Genomic DNA, 20,719 nt, shown 5'->3' with positions numbered 1-20,719 from the left:
TTTTCAAAATGTTTTTCATAAAATTTTCAAAAATCGTTTTAAAAATGTCTTTCAAAAAGTTTTCAAACCAGGAACACAATAAACAATACTATGATGAATTAGACCAGTGTGCTTCTACGTTATTTCCTCGTTTTTTGCTCTTTTTGTGATTTAGGCCTAGGCTATGCGGTAGCTAAAATACTTGCATTACAAAATCCCACCAGAGAACTTCTATTCATGGAGATTCTTTCTGACAGGATATACTAGCTCATTTTATCTGGACTTAATTTTGACTTAATTTTCTCATTAAAGCGTTAGATCAGGCAAACAAATCATACATTCAAGACTCCTTTATCCTTTTACCACTCTTTGTTGATCCTGAAGGGCTAGTTCATCTTTAGCTAGTTCCCCACCGAACCTAACCTCTTTCAAACCACATGCACTCTCGTTTTTCATTGTCCTATATGCAAATATGTGCAAAAACGTCGAAGAGAAAGAGGATAAATGCGGTTTTCAGTCACTGAAGACGAAGACCTGCGATTTCATTGGAATAATTCAACAAAAGGAAAAAAACTCAGTTTGCCTTGGAAAAACTTCAAAATCTTGGTACAATTTTGTCCCTTAGACTCTCTCTCTCTCTATAAAAGGTTGTTTCCTCTTTCCGGAAAGAAAAAAAAAACCCGAAAAGGAAAAGAAAAATATGAAGGGAGAGGAAATTTAAAACCTTAGAGAGTCTAGGAGGATCGAATTTTATACTTGAGGCAAGCTTGATCTGATTTCATGGAGTTTGGAGATCATCTTTATGATTCCCGGAAAAGATCTAAGTCTGGGGGAACAGCTGTTTATAACAAATGAGGAAGATTATGCAACAACAATTGGCAAAGGAGAAGTGACTGAAAATCTGCGGTCATCAACAGGTCTTTCTCTCTCTTGCGGTTTTGCATAATATCTTGCATCATCCAGAATCATCAGGTAACCCTAAACACTTAAAATCCACCACTTAAAAAGCCTTAATACCAAACGCCGTCTACCCTGAATAATGTCTTTGATGAGAATTCACTACTACACTTAATGAATGTAGAGAGCTAGTTGACTGGAAGTTAGATCTAAGTGTGTAGATTTTCGCATGACGGATTAACAGATTAGTTTGCTTGTATTTTGGTGAGAATTTTCTAGACTAGATCCAATTAGATGTTTCACGATAAGCTAAGGTTTAGAAGGATGGTCACTGAGATATTGTTTAGTTCCTGCGATTCTCAAAAATTTCATTCCTGACTTAAGTTTGTTTGAAGACAAACAAAAAGGTAAGTCTGGGGGAGTTGATAACACCGTAGTTTGACCACTTTTATGGATCATAATTGTATCTTATGCAGGTGTTTTAACGCTGTTTTCAATGGTTTTTAAAGTGTTTTCAATGTTTTAGAGTTTCAAAAGACTTTACAGGAAACTTGGGCAAAAGATATTCAATTTGGAACAAATGAGCAATTTTGGATAAATGCAGACCGTCAGAAGTATGGCAAGCGATGAAGACCTTCTCACCGTCTGATCACCCCCAAAGTTTGAGACAACATAGGGGATCCAACCAGATTTCTAATGCATTTGGTTTGGAGACAATCCAACGGTTAGATCTTCATATGCTCCCGATGCAAGAATGACCGAAATTCAGTTCCGGAAGAGAGCCATGAGCCGGGACCGCGGCCAACGCCTATTTTCCCGCGGGTAGAGCCACCGCAACCGCGGACATTGGTCGTTCACTTTCTAGACGACTTAATTAAAGCCCAGATCAATTCCTTTCGTTATTTTGAAGCCCTAAGTGTCCAGGACAACTCTAGAAGCTATAAATACCCTTTTAGGTCATTCCTAAAGGTGTGTAGACGACATAAGATAGAAAGAGAGAGAGTTCGTGTGAGAAGTCCTAGGAGCCGCCGCCTTTGAAGGAGGAGCCGTCAAGGAGAGCATCATCGCGCCTCCATATGCGACTCTGTTCTTCGTTTTTCTTCCCTCTTTTCTGTAATTTCCTGCACTTTCAATTTCGTTTGTGATGGTTTGTTACAATATGTTTGAGTAGTTACCCAGTTGGGTTTAAAGGGATTGTTCAAAGGGAATTTCATATGTCTTTGCTTATGAATCGATAGATTTAGGATTATTAATCTTCTAGATGTTCTTCGTTTGCCTTTAATCTTACTGCGTGATTCTTTGCTGGCAACTTAGAAGCCGATCTGATATGATATGTTGCGAAAGTTTTCATTGATTGTCTGAACTAGGGTGAAACGAGAAATTCTTCTATAGGAGTGGAAACCTACATATAGTTGAGTTGTGAATGTTGATGAGTCTTGTTCTGCTATTGCATCTTCTCCCTTCCAGGCTCAGAGTGGAAACCTACTGATCAGGGTTGCGAGAGATAGTTGTTTAGTGCTGCGAAAGTAGGCTATTCATACTTCCGTGCCTCGAGTTCTAGAACATACGTAGTTGATTACCTTTATCATATGTTTAAATCGATATAGTTTAGTCCATGAATCCCTGCGAATTCCCCTTGATGCCCAACGTTTGTCTTTAATTGCTTACAACCTTCGAATTCATTCTACTTTTATTCGCTTATTACTTGTTTTCATTCATAATCGATTTTTACTTGCTTTTCTTTGCTCTTGTTTTTAATTGCTTTTACTTGTTTAGCTTTCTAGTTTAGATTTAGTGACAACCAAAACTCAAAACCAAAACCCAAACCTGTTTAGTTCTAATCTGATTTAAGCATTGCCGTGAATTCGTACTGAAACAACTAAGTCTCTGTGGATCGATACCCTAAGTACTACAGCGCACATCTGTGCACTTGCAGACATTTAGGGGTTATAAATTTAAAACCTGAAGCCTAGTAAAACAAAAACAACAACCCCGCTTTTGCTCGCAATCAGGTAATGTCTGATTATTTTTTAGTTTATAGTTTAATTTTTATTTTAATTATATTTACTTATATATATATATGGTTACATCCTGTCTTTGTTAGCATTATGGTTTTAATTACTTTTGAATATATCTGTGAAAATATTTAATGATGAAGACGTGTATTTTTTATTTTCGAAAAAGGAGTTGAATCTTAAATATTTTTAAATTCGTTACACTCGATGTCATAAAAATGTAAATGGGCATTGTATGATGATTTGAAAAGGTGATTTGTAAACTATAGTCTACCCAAAGGGTTAGGTATTCATTGCTTTTTTGAAAAAATATCTCACAACTTCTGTTAGATTTGAATTGATGGATATCTATAATTTTTGATATATGTTTATCTATAATATTTGGTAGATGTATATCTCCCATATACAATAAACTTATCCAAAAAAATATTTGTTTATCAATAGTTTGTGCAAAGGAATGTTAAAATACTAACTAATATTATGATTTTATGTAATATATATATATATTTATATGTTATATATGATAAACTAAAATTTGTTAATTTATGACTGGTGCATTGGCCGTGAGAGTTATTCTAATTTCGAAAAAAATTATTTGGTTTTGATATATTGTATTTCTCTATTTAGTCTTTTATTTTTCTGGTATATTATTTATTCTGGTGTGTATATATTCAATATATTGTAAATTTTAACATAGAAGAGGTTCTTCAAAATATTACTTTTTTATAGAGAACCTTTTCCAAGAAGGGTTTATGGTTTTGTTGCTATTATGACAAGCTAGATAGAATATTTTCGTCAGTCTTTCATTGATATACGTATAGTCTGATAATACAATATATTAATATTAGTAATTTAATATATTAATACCTGTTAATCGAATATTGCAAATTAATTATTATTATTAGATTTTTGATAATGATTATCTCTTTACAGAATATATGGCTTATGGGAATCATTTATTGTTTACGTGCGATTTAGGCATTAATATTTGCTATATAATCAAAAATGTTAAAATTGAATATTTATATAATTAAAAAATGTTTAACGTACTAAAACCCTAAATTTGTAACACTATATATACATGTGTGTATATGTATTCATGTCCATTAGGTTAATTCATCGTCTTAAGTCTATTGTTTCGTTGCGTCTCTTCTAATGGAGTTTCCAGATTTTTATTCTTACTAGGGCTTATCCGGCGCTACCCGCCGGTTTCTGTATATATGCTATTAGCACGGATTGTTTTGCTATATATGTTTTTAACTATTTTGATAAAATATCAGTTTTGATAAGATAATCTTTGAATGTATGGTTTGGCTGCTAATATATGGTTTAGTAGGGATTTCTAAGTTTGAAAAACCAGGTAAAAAATCGCATTTTAAAGCAATATCTTTTCCTTATGTATTCTCTTAAATTCAGTCATTCAATATCCCTTTCTTAGTTACTCACATGAGAATTAGGTTTTGAACGCTGATAGTAGTTCATCGAAACGCAGTTAAATCCCTACATAGTTTAGCTATTTGGCAATAATTGTATTATTTATGGACCAACATTTTTTAATTTTAATTTCTGTCAAATATTGTCCTACCTATATGTGTCTAAACATTTTTTTTTGCATGAGGGTATTTTTATTAACTTTTTGCACAGTTTGTGTTGTTTTCGAAAGCTCTGTTATAATCAAATACTATATTTTTACCTTGTGGAAGGAGATAGTTTCTTCTGTGTATTCACCAAATCTACACTAATAAGAGAGCATATGGGCAGTCACATCTTATTTAACCTAGGATTATGTTTACACAATCAAAAAGTGTTTTTTTCTTCTATACACCAAATCTCTAATGGAACACAAACAATCAAATATTCTCCAATATCGGCAAAAGGAATGTCTCAGAATCCCGACTGAAAAATATGAAGCACACTTTCCTTTTTCCATGTGATAAAATATATTTTTCGCATAGACTTTTACTTCAATCTTATATACATACACATCAATTGCAAAGACTCTGACTTTTACTTCATTCTTATATACATCACTTCAATTTTATCCAAACATAGAGTGCTCTGTATACATGACGACCGAATTCATCTCGACTACCCTACAAACAATGAATCGTAATGCTACCAATGATAGCGTACCATGAGCATTTCACAAATATTATTCCTGAACTGAATCGGATATCTATGGCTCTTTTTCTTCATCTGTCCATTTCTCAGACTTTAAAATTTTCATATACAGCAAAATCAACATAGTGTTACATAGAACCAAGTGTCAATATAAAAGGCCGAGTTTAGAAACTTTTTTGTTGATGCCTATCTCTGAGTATCCAACCCAAAAGATACATCACATCATAAACCTATTAAGATTCTTGGGAAACCGATCGTGTATAACGTATAACGCCGTGGAACACTTTCTTGCTGAACCGTATAGCTGATGTGCTCTTCCTCAGCTCCTTTTATACAGTTTGAAACTTTCTTTTTCATCGCAAGTAGTGATGCCAAGATTTAGATATAGCATTTGGTCTTGGCAAGTACCCTGGCATAAGTCAAGAAGAAGCTGAGTCTAGGGTGATGACAACCTTAAATGCAGTTAGTATATATGCGTCATTATATGCAGGGCGGCCTATCTTAATTTACATACCAACTATTATTTACCAAAAATTGTGTAATAATTTTTGAAGAGGAATTGATGTTAAGATTTACCTGGAAAAACGTGTGACCAATAGAAGCTAGGATCTGGATGCAGCTCTTATATTATGAATAAGCTGTCATTTGTTCCCTTCTTTTCTTAACTAAAGAATCATATTCTGAAGCTACATGATGATTTGGCTAGGTATGAAAAGTTAAATGAACCCGAATTACCTTAAGTAAGTTAATAACAGGGAACCACCTAGTTCCGTGTTGTTCGAACCAAAGATGATGATATGTTGTCTCGGTGAAGCCGTGAAGGATTTATCTGCATTGGCACACTCTGTCTTCATAATATTGTGATAAAGCTGGTAGAATCTAAATCATAGACTCGATGGTAAGATATATTTGTTACTACAACATCAAGAGTAATATGATGTCAGGAAAGATGGACATTAGGGGATTTAAAAAATTATCCGTAGAAGATTTTAGAAATTATCCGGAGAAGAGAAGTAAAAATATCAAGACAGTCAAAGATCCTCTTGGGCATCGTATAGAAACGTCTATCAAACGGTTTTGATAAGAAGGCGAAGGAAGGCAAAGAATCATTGTTTCATGTTCATAATATCGATTGTAATTTGTGGCATATTGTATATAACATTTAAATAACCCAAAGTAGGAAGAAATTACCTCTGAAATCTCAGTTGTACCAGCTTGCTTAACCAAGGTTTGGTTATCAACCTCGTACAAAAAGTTGGTGGAATCTGCAACCGTATTCGTTAGTCGTACTCGTATGTCCATCATTTCCCACAACTTGGTTTCCTTGACGGCGACAGAGGCAACTCGGAATCCACCTTCTTCCTCTCCTCTCCAAATTTAAAAAACGAAGGTAAAGACATGAGATAATATAGTAAGTTCTATATTTGATAGAGAGAGAGAAAGAGAAGGAGATTATGGGTCGTGTAAGGAGGAGAGAATTGGAACGGCCATGTTTAAGGGAAGAGATGTTGAAGATTGAAGGAAGAGAAAGGGTTGAAGATTACGGTCGAACATAAGTTTTTCTCGGACATGTTTGTTTAAATAGCTGTTTTTATCGCCGGCCACAAATTTAGCCATCAAAACTACACTAACAACAAATTAGAAAAGAGACGTCGGCTGAGAAGAGAACTCTGAAAGTCTTCAATAACGTTGGGGGGAAAGAATGTGAAAAGATTTTTGATAGGAAGATGAAAGCATTAGTAGATTCTTGTTTTTTTTTTGTTTAATTGTTTTGCTAAATCTGCTGACATGGCAAAAGGATAGAGTTTTCTAAAATAGTTGATGTGGACAGATTCAGGAGCCTCAAATAGCTACTTTTATTAGAGTACACTCTGTCTTCATAATATTGTGATCAAGCTGGTAGAATCTAAATCATAGACTCGATGGTAAGATATATTTGTTACTTCAACATCAAGAGTAATATGATGTCAGGAAAGATGGACATTAGGGGATTTAAAAAATTATCCGTAGAAGATTTTAGAAATTATCCGGAGAAGAGAAGTAAAAATATCAAGACAGTCAAAGATCCTCTTGGGCATCGTATAGAAACGTCTATCAAACGGTTTTGATAAGAAGGCGAAGGAAGGCAAAGAATCATTGTTTCATGTTCATAATATCGATTGTAATTTGTGGCATATTGTATATAACATTTAAATAACCCAAAGTAGGAAGAAATTACCTCTGAAATCTCAGTTGTACCAGCTTGCTTAACCAAGGTTTGGTTATCAACCTCGTACAAAAAGTTTGGTGGAATCTGCAACCGTATTCGTTAGTCGTACTCGTATGTCCATCATTTCCCACAACTTGGTTTCCTTGACGGCGACAGAGGCAACTCGGAATCCACCTTCTTCCTCTCCTCTCCAAATTTAAAAAACGAAGGTAAAGACATGAGATAATATAGTAAGTTCTATATTTGATAGAGAGAGAGAAAGAGAAGGAGATTATGGGTCGTGTAAGGAGGAGAGAATTGGAACGGCCATGTTTAAAGGAAGAGATGTTGAAGATTGAAGGAAGAGAAAGGGTTGAAGATTACGGTCGAACATAAGTTTTTCTCGGACATGTTTGTTTAAATAGCTGTTTTTATCGCCGGCCACAAATTTAGCCATCAAAACTACACTAACAACAAATTAGAAAAGAGACGTCGGCTGAGAAGAGAACTCTGAAAGTCTTCAATAACGTTGGGGGGAAAGAATATGAAAAGATTTTTGATAGGAAGATGAAAGCATTAGTAGATTCTTGTTTTTTTTTGTTTAATTGTTTTGCTAAATCTGCTGACATGGCAAAAGGATAGAGTTTTCTAAAATAGTTGATGTGGACAGATTCAGGAGCCTCAAATAGCTACTTTTATTAGAGTACACTCTGTCTTCATAATATTGTGATCAAGCTGGTAGAATCTAAATCATAGACTCGATGGTAAGATATATTTGTTACTACAACATCAAGAGTAATATGATGTTAGGAAAGATGGACATTAGGGGATTTAAAAATTTATCCGTAGAAGATTTTAGAAATTATCCGGAGAAGAGAAGTAAAAATATCAAGACAGTCAAAGATCCTCTTGGGCATCGTATAGAAACGTCTATCAAACGGTTTTGATAAGAAGGCGAAGGAAGGCAAAGAATCATTGTTTCATGTTCATAATATCGATTGTAATTTGTGGCATATTGTATATAACATTTAAATAACCCAAAGTAGGAAGAAATTACCTCTGAAATCTCAGTTGTACCAGCTTGCTTAACCAAGGTTTGGTTATCAACCTCGTACAAAAAGTTTGGTGGAATCTGCAACCGTATTCGTTAGTCGTACTCGTATGTCCATCATTTCCCACAACTTGGTTTCCTTGACGGCGACAGAGGCAACTCGGAATCCACCTTCTTCCTCTCCTCTCCAAATTTAAAAAACGAAGGTAAAGACATGAGATAATATAGTAAGTTCTATATTTGATAGAGAGAGAGAAAGAGAAGGAGATTATGGGTCGTGTAAGGAGGAGAGAATTGGAACGGCCATGTTTAAGGGAAGAGATGTTGAAGATTGAAGGAAGAGAAAGGGTTGAAGATTACGGTCGAACATAAGTTTTTCTCGGACATGTTTGTTTAAATAGCTGTTTTTATCGCCGGCCACAAATTTAGCCATCAAAACTACACTAACAACAAATTAGAAAAGAGACGTCGGCTGAGAAGAGAACTCTGAAAGTCTTCAATAACGTTGGGGGGAAAGAATATGAAAAGATTTTTGATAGGAAGATGAAAGCATTAGTAGATTCTTGTTTTTTTTTGTTTAATTGTTTTGCTAAATCTGCTGACATGGCAAAAGGATAGAGTTTTCTAAAATAGTTGATGTGGACAGATTCAGGAGCCTCAAATAGCTACTTTTATTAGAGTACACTCTGTCTTCATAATATTGTGATCAAGCTGGTAGAATCTAAATCATAGACTCGATGGTAAGATATATTTGTTACTACAACATCAAGAGTAATATGATGTTAGGAAAGATGGACATTAGGGGATTTAAAAATTTATCCGTAGAAGATTTTAGAAATTATCCGGAGAAGAGAAGTAAAAATATCAAGACAGTCAAAGATCCTCTTGGGCATCGTATAGAAACGTCTATCAAACGGTTTTGATAAGAAGGCGAAGGAAGGCAAAGAATCATTGTTTCATGTTCATAATATCGATTGTAATTTGTGGCATATTGTATATAACATTTAAATAACCCAAAGTAGGAAGAAATTACCTCTGAAATCTCAGTTGTACCAGCTTGCTTAACCAAGGTTTGGTTATCAACCTCGTACAAAAAGTTGGTGGTATCTGCAACCGTATTCGTTAGTCGTACTCGTATGTCCATCATTTCCCACAACTTGGTTTCCTTGACGGCGACAGAGGCAACTCGGAATCCACCTTCTTCCTCTCCTCTCCAAATTTAAAAAACGAAGGTAAAGACATGAGATAATATAGTAAGTTCTATATTTGATAGAGAGAGAGAGAAAGAGAAGGAGATTATGGGTCGTGTAAGGAGGAGAGAATTGGAACGGCCATGTTTAAAGGAAGAGATGTTGAAGATTGAAGGAAGAGAAAGGGTTGAAGATTACGGTCGAACATAAGTTTTTCTGGGACATGTTTGTTTAAATAGCTGTTTTTATCGCCGGCCACAAATTTAGCCATCAAAACTACACTAACAACAAATTAGAAAAGAGACGTCGGCTGAGAAGAGAACTCTGAAAGTCTTCAATAACGTTGGGGGGAAAGAATGTGAAAAGATATTTGATAGGAAGATGAAAGCATTAGTAGATTCTTGTTTTTTTTTTTAATTGTTTTGCTAAATCTGCTGACATGGCAAAAAGATAAAGTTTTCTAAAATAGTTGATGTGAACAGATTCAGGAGCCTCAAATAGCTACTTTTATTAGAGTAGATTTCCTTGAATTTGTAGCCTACTTTTATTCATCACACAATTCTCTCAAATATTTATTTGTTATTCTTCACATTGAGTAACTAAGATGACGACTTTTTTCTTGATATATGAGAGTTTCTTTTTTATTTTTATGGATTTCTAATAGACAATGATTTTCATGGAAGAGGCAAAGTGGAGATTCTACCTTTTCATTTACCTCCCTCAAAGAACGTTTTCTCATCCGACATGGATTTACCAATTCCAGAAACAAAAACTAAGTTTTCAGCTTGGATTGTGTGTAACCAGGACTCTCCTAATACCCGAGAGCTCTTATACTCTGAAATACCAAGAGACTTCGTTTTGGATCGTGTACAAAAACTTTGGAAGCCACGTATTCGTGCTAAGTTAAGTAGGTTTATGGTTGATCGTTGTACCGTTGATGATGGTGAACTTTACTACCTGCGTCTTTTGTTGGGTGTCGTGAGAGGACCATGTTCTTATGAAGATATCAGGACTGTTGAAGGTGTTGTTTATCCTACATTCAAAGATGCATGCAAAGAATTAGGTTTGATTTGATGAAATTCGTCAAACTGTTTTTTCATATGAAGTTTGTGTTTTAAGAACTGATCCATTTAGATCGTGGAATGGTTCATTGTTTTTTTTATTTTATTTTAGTGGTAATTTTTTGGGATTATTAATATGAATCATATTTATTATATGAATAAGCTAATGAGTTTTATTTATCATATGAATAATATAAGCTAATAAGTTATGTTTTAGAAAAGGAAACAATATATATATGAATTGTTTTATATGATAAAATAAACCAAAGAATATGTTAAACCGTTGACAACTCTTTAATGCTTTATAAATATATTCTCATTATTTAACACTTTTACACATTACCAAACGTTTTTTTTAGTATTATAATCGAGAAAAGGAAAAATAGAATGCATCGCCTTACATTCGATCTTAATAGAAAATATAGAAAACTGGAAGATATGGAGTTTTATAGGAGATATCAAAAATGTACATTGTTCAGCAAATAGAAAAAAATGTTATTTTTAGAAAATATTTAGGATTAGCACAATTTCTGAATCATTGATCTATAAATATTTTCGGTTATAAGGAAAATAGAAAAATTATAATTTAATTAACATAAATGTATATTATATAATGATATATATGTATATATATTGTGTAGTTCTATTATCAAAAATCAGAATGAAGCGCAAAGCTAGGTCTGATGATGTTGACTTCCTGGTTTCTTCATCTGTATCCAAAAAAAGTGAGTTATGGTCGATGTCATGTGTTTATTGATATGGAAAAATATCTAAAATTGTAATTATTTAATTAACATAGATTGGAGTGCAAGAAACGAAAGATATGCCACAACCAAAGCTGGTGATAGTTACCAAACTGGTCGAGGAATCGGTCAATTCTACGTTGATGAGAGAGATTTATCCTTGGAAGGTTGTCGTGCTCGAGGAAGAGAAGAAAGATTATTATGAGAGATAAGAAAGCCTTAAAACAAGATATTGGTTTGATTTATAATTTGTTCTGAATTATATATTATGTTTTCATCAAATTAATTATCAACAAATCAATAGTTGTATTAAACTTTTGTTATCTATGATCTTCTTTGTAGATTCCTTGCTTGATTCTTACAACAGTGAGGAATTTTTTTGCTTTATAGCTACGGATTCTGATTCCGAAAAAGAAAACGATGAAGATAGCGAGCCAGAAGAACAAGTGGCCGATGTTGTCGTGCCACAAGAAGAGTTTACCGATGTTTCTCCTGTTAATAAAAAACGTTCTACGTCGAGGAAAGGGAAAAGGACAACCAATGATGATGTTGGTACCGCAGATGAACCAGTTGTTCGGACCGACATAATCTCAATTGTAAAACCGGGATTAGATGTTAAGGGTACTATTTAAGATTTATTAATTAACGTTTTATATTGGTTTTTGTAATTTAATTCTTAAATTTTTATTATTACATAATAAAATCTTTTCTTTTAGGTTATTATGATGACAGTGATCCTATTTATATATGTGAGTTTTGCAAAGCTTATATGTGGTATGGAGAAAGGTTGGCAAAAAGGACTACACGAGTTAAACCCAAGTTTTCAACATGCTGCATGCAAGGCAAAGTTGTTCTTCCGTTGATTATAGCTCCACCACAATCTCTATTATCGTATTTATACAATGTTGGTGAAGAAAGGTCTTATTTTCGTGAGCATAACCGCGCATATAACATGATGTTTTCTTTTACGTCGCTTGGAGGAAAAGTTAACAACTCAATCAATGATGGAAAAGGGCCATATGTATTCCAGCTATGTGGTGAGAACTATCACTCAATAGGTGATATGATACCGGCTCTTGGTGCGAATCCAGCATTCCTGCAAATTTACATACATGACACCGCAAATGAGACATCCAATAGAATAACTGCATATGGGTAGGAAAATTTATCTTTGTTTTTTACTGCTAATTTTTGGTTTTTAAGATATGAAAAGTTCTAACGAATTGTTATTTTGGTTTTTTTGTTTTGGTGATAAAGGACGGTTGGTTCCACTTCAGCATTAAGAGAATCGGTTTTTCAAACACTTAAAAAAAACGTTGGATAAACATAATCGTCACGTCAAAGCTTTCAGGACGGTACAAGATAAATTTGGAAGTCTTGGGGATACCAGTGGTTTACGGTTAACACTGGTATATGATAGAACATCAGATGGACGTACTACTAATTTACCAGCTGCAAATGAAGTTGCTGCGTTGGTACCTAATGATTTCTATGTTGAAATTGAAACATGAGATATAGTTATTGAAAGTATGTCTGGAAAATTGAAGAGAATCAGTGAATTGCATCCTGCTTATTTGCCTTTACAATATCCATTGTTGTTTCCATATGGTGAAGATAGATTTAGACTCGGTATAGATATTGGATATATAGATAAGAAGGGGAGGAAACGTTTGCAGATTACTATGAGAGAGTTCTTTGCTTTTCGGGATCAAGAGAGGTTTGGAGAATCTCCAAAAATTGTAATGTCTAGAAGGTTGTACCAACAGTTTTTGGTTGACACGTTCACGATGATCAAGGTGAATAGACTTCACTTCATATCAATGAATCAACAGAAACTTTGATCTGAGACTTTCGATAATAGAAAGGATGCCGCTGATAAAGGAAATTCTGATCTTTCTGAGAAAGGTAGAAGAATTTTCATTCCTGCTTCTCTTACTGGGGGTACAAGATATATGCTCCAACATTATCTAGACGCTATGGCCACATGCAAACATTTTAGATTTCCGGATCATCACGTTCACGTGTAATCCAAAATGGCCTGAGATTACTAGGCATTTACAAAGACATAATTTGAAAGCAGAAGATAGACCAGATATATGCGCTTGAGTATTCAAAATGAAACTTGATGATCTCATGTACGAGCTAACTACAAAAAATGTCTTGGGAGTTGTAAATGCTGGTACGCTCTATTTAGATGTGAATCTATATTGATAATATTTGCATATGATTTTTGACACCTAATTTACATTTTATGTTTTTACGTGTTTTATGATAGCAATATATACAATAGAGTTTCAGAAGAGAGGATTTCCTCATGCTCATAACGTTCTTTTTTTTTAGGCCCGAAGACAAACTACCAACTGGTGATGATATCGAAAAGATTATATATGTCCTGAGATTCCTGATAAGGAAACTGATCCTCATCTATACGAAATTATTGGTGATGTGATGATGCACAGACCATGTGGTGGGATAGTGTTTGTATGGCTGATGGTAGATGTACCAAATTGTTTCCAAAGGCATTTAGTCCTGTTACTAAAGTTGATGATGTTGGATACCCGATATATAGAATACGAGAAGACATGAGATTTGTAACGAGGAAAGGATTCAATTGTGACAATGGTTATGTGGTTCCATATAACAGATAACTTTCTATTCGATATCGAGCTCATATTAATGTGGAATGGTGTATACAATCGCGTTCTGTCAAGTATCATTTTGAATATATTCATAAAGGAGCTGATTATGTTCATGCAGTAGTAGGCAAAGACGACGAAGATGATGAGGTTAAGAAGCATTTCAACTGTAGGTATGTTTTCTTGCAATTTTCAATAGTTATCTTATTAATAAAGTCTTCAAAATCATCATTGGTTTTTACTGTATGTTATGTTTAGGTATATATCACCTGGAGAGTCAATATGGAGAATCGAGGGTTATAATACACATAGTCGTACAGTTTCTGTGACAAAACTCCCGTTTCATCCACTACAAGAAAAACATCATTTTACAACGACGAAATGGTCGTTAATTCGTCGTGATAGGGCCATTACGACGGATTACCGACGATTTCGAAATCGTCGTAAAGTCATCGTCGTAATAAACAAATCGTCGTAAAATCGTCGTATAATATACGACGGTTTTGTTTCGTCATAACATCGAGGGAAACAAAATCGTCGTAAATGCGTCGTACAGTTTACGACGAGTTTACATCGAATTGCGTCGACTTGGTCTTCGCCTAGACCGTCGTTAAGTGGTCGTTAATGGTCGACGTAAGATCGTTGTAAATGTACGACGCATGAATCATCGTAAATCAATCGTAAAGTATTTCTTCATTTCGTCGTAAAATCGTCGTAACTCTCGGACGTATAATCGTCGTATTTCTCGTCGTACATTGTAGTCATAAATTCGTCGTAATATTTACGACGAATGTACGACGGTTTGAATAAATCTATTACGACGATTATACGACGCTTAATATAATTGAAAATTAAAAAAAAAAAAAATTCGAATTAAAATTTAAATAAAAATAATAATTTACAATTTAAAATTTATGAAAATTTGAAATTAAAATTAATTGTAATTTACAAAAAAAACCCTACAGATCTAAAGCTAAATCTAAATCGATCCCGTCGATCCCGTCACCGGCCTCCTCCCCATCGTCTTGGACGTGTTCCTTGCCGGGTCTTCGGTTTGATGCTTCCGACGGCGCCTGATCTCCAGCTCTAGGAGGCTCAACCCCGAGAGATCGGAACATCTCCTCGTCCGTCTGCACCGGCGGTTGCGTCCTAGTGGATGACCCGGCAGCAGACGATCCGACAACCCCATCAGCCCGCAGCTTGTCCAACTTCGCCATGAGTACCGGGTTGTCGGCTCCCATGATCTCGAATAGACCGTAGAGCTGGTCAATCCTCGTCTCGTACCGGGTCCGCATCTGACCCCATCCCTAATACCCGCCCCTTTTTCTTTGGGGCAACCTACAAATATTTAAAAACATTATGGTTAGAAATATAATTTAAAACTAAAGTTACATTAATTAAAAATACTAATTAAAATTACCTCTTCGAAGATCTGGTCCATCTCCGCCACCGTCAGCGCCGGGGTCGATTGGACCGAGCTACCTCCGGGAGACGTTTGACGCGCCTGCTGAGTCAGCTGCGTCTGTCGCTCCTCGATCGCCGCACAGGCGGCGTTGTAGATCTCCTCCGCCCGAGGATCCGTGAATTCGCCGTTACGCTTTTTATGCGTCTCGGCGAAAACCTTCGTCATCGGAGGAAGTTCTCGTCCGTTATCTTCGACCTACAAAATCAAAATGAAAAAATTAATTAGTATCAAGAAATAAGAGTTAGTTAATGATTTTAATTTACTTACCATCATAAGCCGTCTTCCGGCAAAAGGAATCTGGCCGGAAGTGTGCGAGACGTTCTTCCAATTTCCCGCATCATCAGTAGCGTTCCTGAAAAATATTTTGATTAGAATCTATTATAAGAAAAAAAAATGTAAATATTATTGAAATTAACTACGACTTACCTAGATCCGGAACACTTGGCGGCCGTGGTCTGGTTGTGCGGATCCAACCAATACTGGACAAGGCCCCGTCATACGGTATTGGACATAGGCGCCGGCTTGGCCTTGTCGCCGTCGACCTCCCACTTCCGTTTCCAGTCGGAAACGGTGTTGTTGAGGCGGAATTTGACCTTCTCCTTGAAGGCCGTCTCCACACGTCTGTGTGCGGATGTTTCCCAATGCCAGTTTTGCTAGGAAAAAAAAGAAGTTAGTAATTATTGTAAAAAGTTAAAATTTAAAATTAAAATTAAAGGAAATGGTAAATTACTTACCGAAAAACACTTGAACCAAGTGTCAAGTGTGGCTTGATCCAGCTTCTTCCAGCTGGTATGGGGTTGTACGAAAAACCCTTTGATGATATCCGCAACGTTACGACCGACTGCATTGTCGGTCGTAAACCTAGTCAAATGGAAAGAGCAAAAGAATTAATATCAAATATATAAGAATAAATATTAATTAATTTAAAAATATTATAGGCAAAAAATAACGTACCAAAAGGTGCCGGGGGCTCGATCCGGGTCGAGTTTGTTCATGGTCCCACGACCGGGTTGGGCCAGAAGATCCTGTACCGTAAACTGGGCATACGGTACAGGCGGGATCGGATCAGCCTCAGGCTCGGCCTGTGCGGGAGCCGCTGGTTTGGCTGGTGGTGGTGGAGGCGGTGCCGGCTGCGGAACAACGACCGGTTGGGAAACCGTCCGTTGTGTTCCCGAGGACTCCGGGATGGCTGATCCGGTCGCCGAGGTAGACGGGGCCGTACCGTCAGAATCGACGAGCTGTCGGTAGTGAAATCTCTTAGCCCGAGGAGCCATCGAGACAGAATCTACAAAATTTTAAAAAATTTGTTACTAATTTTTCAAATATTTATTAAAATTTACAAAATCCAGGCCTATCTAAATTCTGAAACCTAAATTTAAATTCCGAACCTAAATCTAAATTCCGAACCTAAATCTAAAATAATATGTAATGAAATTATTTTTTTAAAAAAACATACAATTAATTGGTCGGGAGAGTAGGGAGTGAGGGAGAGATTTAATTTTTTAAAGAGAGAGAGGGGGAAGAGAGGAATGAGCGACGAAAGTGAAAAACTCGCGTCCCTTATATAGATTTTGTGATCGTCGTAAAATCGTCGTAACTTTACGACGATTTTACGACGATTAAACCCAAAACCGTCGTAAAATCGTCGTAACGTCTAAACATTTATAACCTCGTACCTCGGATCTAGAGCCTATCCGGTGCAAACGGTACGACGGTTTTACGACGGTTTTGGGTATAATCGTCGTAAAACTGTCGTAAATTTACGATTATATTACGACGGTTTTACAATGTTTTTTAAAAAAGTGAGTAAACCCTAATTCTTATAAATGGGGTATTGCATAAATAACAATGCAAAGGTTATTGTATCCTAACATATAATAAAAGGTTTACAACTTTGCATGTATGATGGATTTATGACATGAGATAGTAAAAAATGAAATTCCGTAATCTAATATATAACCTTTCACTTAACATTTTCGAAAACATGTATGAACTTGTAAATATGTATGTTTTTTTTCAAATTTTTTAATTTGATCAGATTGATAGCATTTCATATAAAATAAGATAACCAATCAAAAACAATTGTGAAATACCTTACAACCAATAAGATATAAAAGATTCAAATTCTTGGATTTCAACATTACGACGCTTTTACGACGAAATAGTGTATTCGTCGTAAAACCGTCGTAACTTTACGACGATTTTACGATGGTTCGTCGTAAAGACGTCGTAATGTTGAAACCCTATTCATTCAGGGCTAAAAACCTAGACTTAGGGTTTAGGGTTTAGAAAAACCGTCGTAAAACCATCGTAAAATCGAATTTTATGGTTTTTAAAAAATTCAAACAAACAAAGTTACAAATTACATAATAACAAACATTCACTAAATACAATGCATGAAACTCAATTAGATTCATCTTCCTCTATTACTTCATCACCATCACCGTCTTCTTCCGCCAAATCGTCATCATCGGTTTCATCAAACTCATCATCACCTTCTTCTTCTGTATCATCGGGAAGATCTTCAAGTTGCCTGTTCCGAGGGTCTATTAAGAAAATCTCCTCATCAACATCTGGTTCAGACACATCTACAATTGTTAGGTAAACATGTTTTAAATGTTTTTCACCTAACTCCTTTTTCGACGTACAATCGTCGTAATATGTACATCGAAATGTAGTCGTCGTATATTCGTCGTAATTTTGCGACAAATTTACGACGATTTTACATTTACTAGCAAATCTCTCGTTATCGATGTATAATCGTCGTAATTCGTCGTAAATTGTACGTCGAGTTTACGACGATTTTTTTATACGACGGTTTTTAAATTAGACGTAAGATCGTCGTAAAATCGTTGTAAATTTGCGACGATTTAGTAACCGTCGTAATGGACCGTTGGAAAACGATTGTTTTCTTGTAGTGATCTGCCGAATCAGCAATTAATTATATACAATGAAGATGATCCTGCTGAAGAAGTGGTTGAACATGTTACCGTTGGTATGTCCAAATTCATGGCTTGGATGGAATGTAATAAAGAGTATGAAGAAGCTAGGTCTTTAACTTACGTAGAGTTTCCTCATAAATTTGTTTTTGATACGAAGTTAAGGAAATGGAAACCAAGGAAGAAAGGGAAAGATATTGGTAGGATCACCTATGTTCCTATGTCTGTAGGAGAGGCTTATTATTTGAGGCTCTTGCTCAATATAGTTATAGGTCCAACGTGTTTCGAACATATAAGAACAGTTAAAGGGCATCATTATGATACATTCAAAGATGTTTGCTATGCCCTTGGGTTACTTGATAACGACAAAGAATACATTCAGGCTATAAAAGATGCAAGTTTATGGGTTAGTTCAATAACTATGCGTAGGTTGTTTGTGATTATGCTGACTACAAGAAGTGTTTTGATGCCTTCGAGAGTTTGGGATGCTACTTGGGATATTTTATCTGAAGACGTGTTATACACTCAAAGAAAAATTAAAAAAAAAACCAGGTCAGTTTTTTTATCAATACTAAAACAATTGTTTGTTAAGTATTTCACATGATATGATATATATTCATATTTATGTTTGGGTTACTGATTTGCAGATCTTAGGCTGTCTACTGACCAGGTTAAAAACTTTTGCTTAGCTGAGATAGAGATGCTTCTGCGTACTGCTGGAAATTCTCTTACAGATTTTTCACCTATGTCGTATCCAGAGGATTTGGACATGACTGTACGCGGTAATCCTCTTATTCGTGATGAAAGAAGTTATGATCGAGATTATTTGCGAGTTAGACATGATGAGTTGTTTGCGGCGATAACTGAGGAACAGCGACTTATCTATGATGAGATTTTGGAAGCTGTTTATTCAAGCTCTGGCGGAAGGTTTTTTGTTTATGGTTCTGGTGGTACCGGAAAAACATATCTGTGGAGCTTATTAGGAACCGCGTTACGTTCAAAAGGTCATATTGTTCTGAATGTTGCATCAAGTGGAATTGCTGCTTTGTTATTGCAAGGAGGTCGGACGGCCCATTCAAGGTTTGCAATTCCAATTGTTCTTAATCATTTTACGACATGTGCAATCAAATCTCAATCAAACCTCGCAGAACTGATTGATGCATCTAAACTGATAATATGGGATGAAGCATTAATGATGAGTAGGGATTGTTACGAGACATTGGATAGAACGTTGAAAGATATATTAAAATGTGACAAGCCTTTTGGTGGTCAAGTTATTGTTTTTGGTGGAGATTTCAGGAAAATTTTGCCTGTTATTCCAAACGCAGGCAATACAGAGATTCTTATGTTTACTTTAAATTCATCTCCCCTTTGGTTTGGACGTAAAGTTTGAGGCTTACACGTAACATGCGACTAATCCCTGGAAACAACAGTCGTGAGATGTGTGAGCTAGCATCTTTTACAAGGTGGATTCTTGATATTGGAGAAGGAAAAATAAATTCGAGTGATAGCAGGGAAAGCGAGATCGATATTCCGAGTGAACTATTGATTAGTGATTGTGAGAATCCGATTCAAGCTATTGTTGATGAAGTTTATGGACAGGATTTTCACAAACAGACTGATCCTAAGTTCTTTCAGGATAGGGCTATTTTGAGTCCAAGGAATGATGATGTTGGGCTTATAAATGATTACATGTTATCACAATTAAAAGGTATATTTAAATAGTTAATTTTTTGAAATGTTTTATTATTTTCGTCTTTAATAATGTTTTAGATATTTTTCTTTGTAACGCTGATGATCGTTTTGCATATAACAGGTGAGGAACGAACCTATCTAACTTGTGATAGTATTGATCCTTCTGATAGAGAAATCGATATGAATGATGCATCTGAAATTCCGTCTCAGAGTGTTCGCTCAGACAACAAGAACGATCTGGGTAATATGATATATACAGAGGAGTTTCTAAACAGTGTCAAAGTTTCTGGTTTACCCAACCATTGTTTGCGTTTAAGAGTCAATACTCCTGTTATGTTACTGAGGAATATCAATCCTAGGAATGGTTTGTGTAATGGAACTAGGCTACTTATTACTCAGATGGCCAATTATGTCCTAGAGGCTAAGATAGTGACAAAATATGAGAGAAAGTTCTTATTCCTAGGATATTTTTAGCTCTGACAGAGACTAAATTTCCTTTCAGGATGAGGCGCAAACAGTTTATAATCACCCTTGCCTTTGCGATGACGATAAACAATAGTCAGGGTCAGACACTTGCTAAAATTGGATTGTACCTGCCTAAACCAGTCTTTACACATTGTCAACTGTATGTTGCTGTTTTGCGGGTAACATCCAAATCAAGACTAAAAATCTTAATCACGGACAAAGACAAAAAGCCTCAAACGAGGACATTAAATGTTGTATACAAGGATGTTTTTGA

The 20,719-nt window shown here is 35.5% G+C and overlaps 1 protein-coding gene across 1 annotated transcript; it reads left to right on the top strand.

Annotated features, from left to right (window-relative positions):
• The first annotated feature begins 18,355 nt into the window (after positions 1–18,355).
• LOC112088587 (ATP-dependent DNA helicase RRM3-like) lies at positions 18,356–19,678 on the top strand. Its single transcript, XM_024159013.1, has 2 exons — positions 18,356–18,683; positions 18,933–19,678. Exons 1-2 carry the CDS (start codon positions 18,356–18,358, stop codon positions 19,676–19,678), a joined length of 1,074 nt encoding a protein of 357 aa, XP_024014781.1.
• The last annotated feature ends 1,041 nt before the right edge of the window (positions 19,679–20,719 follow it).

The sequence above is a fragment of the Eutrema salsugineum genome, unplaced genomic scaffold, assembly GCF_000478725.1.
Source record: "Eutrema salsugineum unplaced genomic scaffold, Eutsalg1_0 scaffold_8, whole genome shotgun sequence".
Taxonomy (NCBI): Eukaryota; Viridiplantae; Streptophyta; class Magnoliopsida; order Brassicales; family Brassicaceae; genus Eutrema; species Eutrema salsugineum.
This window is presented reverse-complemented; position numbering and strand designations above follow the sequence as displayed.

Bases quoted from the DNA above. Each gene is read 5' to 3' on its own strand.
- LOC112088587 (XM_024159013.1), top strand. From the start codon at position 18,356: ATGGCTTGGATGGAATGTAATAAAGAGTATGAAGAAGCTAGGTCTTTA. The intron at 18,684-18,932 runs GTTTATGGGTTA...ACTGATTTGCAG, and splicing joins TCAGGCTATAAAAGATGCAA to ATCTTAGGCTGTCTACTGAC.